The 3,910-nt window shown below is 51.3% G+C and overlaps 1 protein-coding gene across 2 annotated transcripts in view; it reads right to left on the reverse strand.

Moving 5' to 3' along the window:
* The window catches only part of LOC107110638 (C-factor-like), a 13,817-nt gene extending 10,001 nt beyond the window's left edge, over nt 1-3,816 (reverse strand). Inside the window, exons 1-2 of one of the 2 annotated variants that reach the window (XM_015411439.1) lie at nt 3,634-3,816; nt 3,305-3,356 (exon numbers count right to left, since the gene is read on the reverse strand). In XM_015411439.1, the coding sequence (XP_015266925.1) occupies nt 3,305-3,356; nt 3,634-3,774 (193 nt within the window). In that variant the 5' untranslated portion in view covers nt 3,775-3,816. The remainder of the gene's footprint in view (nt 1-3,304; nt 3,357-3,633) is intronic. The other variant, XM_015411440.1, reaches the window with a different exon arrangement.
* Nucleotides 3,817-3,910: the final 94 nt, after the last annotated feature.

Below are 3,910 nucleotides of genomic sequence, written 5' to 3' on the forward strand. Positions count from 1 at the left end.
TTGGGCATATGCAAATAAGTTATGGTAATGAGTTGTGCTAATGAGCTCCTGCACCTCTTTTTCTACAAAATGACCCCTGCTTAGAAGGGTGTAACTCTGCTTAGGACAACACTCCATCACACACGCTTTGCTACATCTTGCAAACTTATCATTTTTATAAGACTTAGCAGGTTTTGGGCTCTCTCGTAGCCACAGAGTGTCATCTCTCCCGTCACCTCACTTTGATTCAGTTCCTTAAGGAGGGTGTTTGAAGAACTGCATCAAATGGAGGTAAAATTCTAGCACTGCTAAGCAAACTGACATCTGATGTATCTGCAAGGACAGATTCACACACCCATGGGTTCTTTAAGAACTGAAATCTGAAATTGTTGATCTACTAATGTAGACCTTTGGGAATATAGGCTGTCGGGTGGAGCAATGCAACTACTCAGTTTGCATACCGGGAGGAGGTTGTGTAGCTAGTGACTGGGAAGAGGGGGTGGGGGGGGGGGGGACTGGGTAGGGTGTGGAGCATGAGGCCTAGACATTTTTCTCCTAGGGATGCCAGCCTCCAGGTGAGACCTGGTGATTTCCTGGCATGACAGCTCAACCCCAGTCTACAAAGATCAGTTCCCTTGGAGAAAATGGGTGCTTTGGAGGGTGGGCTCAGTCTAGGGCATTGGACCCCACTGAGTTCCCTGTTCCTCCCCAAGCTCTATCCCCAAATCTCCAGGAGTTTCCCAACCTGGATCTGGCAACCCTATCCCTCATCAGTGGCCAGGGGGGACCTGACAACCCTAGGGGTTGCCAGCCTCCAGGGGGGACCTGGAGATCCCCTGGAATTACAGCTTATCCCCAGTCTACAAAGATCAGTTCCCTTGGAGAAAATGGATGCTCAGGAGGGTGGACTCTGTGGCATCGTACCCCACTGAGGTCCCTGCTCTCCCCAAGCTCCGTCCCCAAATCTCCAGGCATTTCCCAACCTGGAGCTGGCAACTCTACCCCCCATCCCCCAGTGGTGCTAACGTTGCCAGCCTCCAGGTGGGGCCTGGAGATCTCCCGCTTTTACAACTGATCTCCAGTTGACAGAGATCACCTCCCCTGGAGAAAATGGCTGCTTTGAAGGGTGGACTCGAGGGCATTGTGCCATGCTGAGGCCCCTCCCCTCCCCAAACCCCACCCTCTCATGGCTCCACCCCCAAAGTCTCCAGGTATTTTTCAACCCAGACCTGGCAACCCTAGCTGGTGCCAGAGGGGGATCTGGCAACCCAAGAACTTAGCCCCCAGACCCCCTCTCTTTGAACTCAAGCTAGTTTCTTCTCTTGGATGGTGATGAGGGAGGCCCTGAGAACTTTGCTTTACAGGTGGGAGGCCTGCTTCTGAGGAAATGCAGCTGGGCAAGAAAACAGGGCATCTGGGACACTGACTGCAGGACTGCAGGAGCTACCGTCTGCTAAACCAGAATTTCCCGAGGGTCCAGAGGTCAATTCGGGGGGGAACACAGGAGATCGCAGTTCCCCCGGGTGAGGTGCGGGGGGCGGGGCACATCGAAGCCCCGCCCCCCACTTCCGGCCACCCTGCTTCCGGCCCTCATTCAGCCAGGAGGAGGGAGGAGAAGAGGGGGGGTAAGTTGCTTCCCCCCCGCCTCTCCCCACCCCTGCCTGCCTAGAGCCAGGGAGGGCCTTGGCGGGGCTTCCTCGCATTTCCGCCGGCCTTGCAGGTCCACCGCCGGGCCCCTGATGTCAGGGGGTGTGGCATATGCTAATGAGTTATGCTAATGAGTTCCCCTAGCTCTTTTTCTACGAAACGACCCCTGCGAGGGTCCTTTTATAAACCCCGGACATGAGCAGAGAGCTGCACTCTCAAAGAGCAGTAAGGCCCTGACTTAACAGGCCATCACGCCTCTTCAGACTCTGGACCTTCGGTCTGGGAAGGGCAGGGCTTTTTTGTAGAAAAAGCCCAGCAGGAACTCATTAGCATAATAGGCCACACCCAACAGCAGAAACTCATTAGCATATTAGGCCCCACCCTGACAGCACAGCTCATTAGCATCCAGCCACACCCACCTTTTGCTTCTTATTCTGTTTACCTTGTTTGTTGTCAAGACCCAGGGCCTTTTTTTGTAGCAGGAACTCCTTTGCATGTTAGGCCACACACCTCTAATGTAGCCAATTCTAACGAGTTTCTGCTGTTGGGTGTGGTCTATTATGCTAATGAGTTCCTGGTGGGCGTGGCCACCTCGGGAGCCAGCCAGAACTCCGTTCCTGTGCGTTCCTGCCCAAATATAGCCCTGGGGAATGGAAAGGAGTTTTGGGGATGGGGAGTACTATACCCTGTGGTGTACATGCTCTCTCTAAGCTGTGGAGTCTTGTGAGCAAAAATTCCACTTTGTGAGCTTACTGACATTAAAGCTGAGAGCGAGCGATTTGGCTACTGCATAAATTAGTTTGCTCTGGCGCCCTCCTTCCTGAGCTGAGACAAAAATGTGTGAGCCGGAGGCCAAAAAACTGTGAGCTAGCTCACATTAATTCAGCTTAGAGGGAGCACCGGTGTACATTGTATTTCCCCCATTGTACTAAATAGAGTTGTTTTGCTTAAGCCAAGGTGTGTGAGTAGGGAGCGGGGGGGGCGCCTTAGAGAAAGGAGGCTCTAAGCCTTGAACTTCCCTTGAGTTCCAATGCCTGGGTTACACTAACTTGTTGCTAAAATCAGCCTTATGTGCCAGGCGACTGGCCCAGTTTTTAGAAAGGGGTCCAGAGGGGATCCAGAAAATTACAGGCCAGTAAGCCTAATATCTGCCCTGACTGGGTAAATTAGTAGAATGTTATCAAAGAGTTAATTCTTAATCACATCAATGAACAAAGTCCACTGCCAAGGGAAGTCCTGCCACACCAATCTCTTTGAGTTCTTCGAGCAGAAGAGAAAGAAGAAGAGTTGATTTTTATACCCTACTTTTCTCTACCTTGGGGGGGGGGAATGGGGAAGTCCCCCTGACCTTAACCACTACGCCACGCTGAACAGGTTGACAAGAATGTGGGTGACAGTCCAGTAGACATATACTTGGACAGAGTATTCTGTCAGTTTATTCAGTCAGTCAGCAAGCAGATTACAAAGTATGAGAACAAAGTATAAGAATCTAACAGCAACGATTTCTAGTAAAACAAAAGAATGCAACACGAACTGTAACACGAGCACAACTGGGGCAGAAAACTCATTGATGGAGTGCTATAAATGGGCAACTCGTGCATTTAAACTACAATGCAGCGGTCTTGTTAAATGGCCCTGAATATGTGGGAAGAGGGCATTTAAGTGGCCCCTCACTTACCCATTTGGAGGATTATGACACACCGATATTTGGCAGCCAAGTTCTTCAGGTCCTGAAAGAGACCAAAGGCAGAGATTTGTGCTGCAAGCGCAAGACTGGTTTGTTTGAGAGGGCGGAGGGTTTAGGGATGGTTTGTTCATTAAGAGGTATCACCTTTGCATTGAAAGGATTTTGCAGAAGCAAAAATGCCATGAGAATGGGAAAGTGTGCCAGCCTCACCAAGGAACTTGAAACTCCAACCCACTGGGTGGAATATCTTCAGCATCCAGAAGACCCCTCTTCTTGCACACCTAGTCCCAAGATACACCCAGTCCTACCACGACTCTCACCTGGGCACGTGGTCCCTCTGGGTCCCGGCAGGTGGCAAAGACCCATTCTGGCCCCTTGCTTTTCCCTGCCAGTTGCTGGACCAGCTTCAAGCCAATGCCTCGGTTGGATCCCGTCACCAGGACACTGCGCACATTTAGCATTGTGGTGTTGTGTCGTCTGCCGTTGTCCGACTAGCAAAGCCAAAGATCAGCCAGCGAACTGCAGTCCCCTCCCAGGTTTGCATAAGTCACTTGGCTGCTGTGTTAACACATTGACTTAGTTCCTGAGAATCAGTCT

This window comes from Gekko japonicus, unplaced genomic scaffold (genome assembly GCF_001447785.1).
Source record: "Gekko japonicus isolate JY-2015 unplaced genomic scaffold, Gekko_japonicus_V1.1 scaffold3758, whole genome shotgun sequence".
Lineage (NCBI taxonomy): Eukaryota > Metazoa > Chordata > Lepidosauria > Squamata > Gekkonidae > Gekko > Gekko japonicus.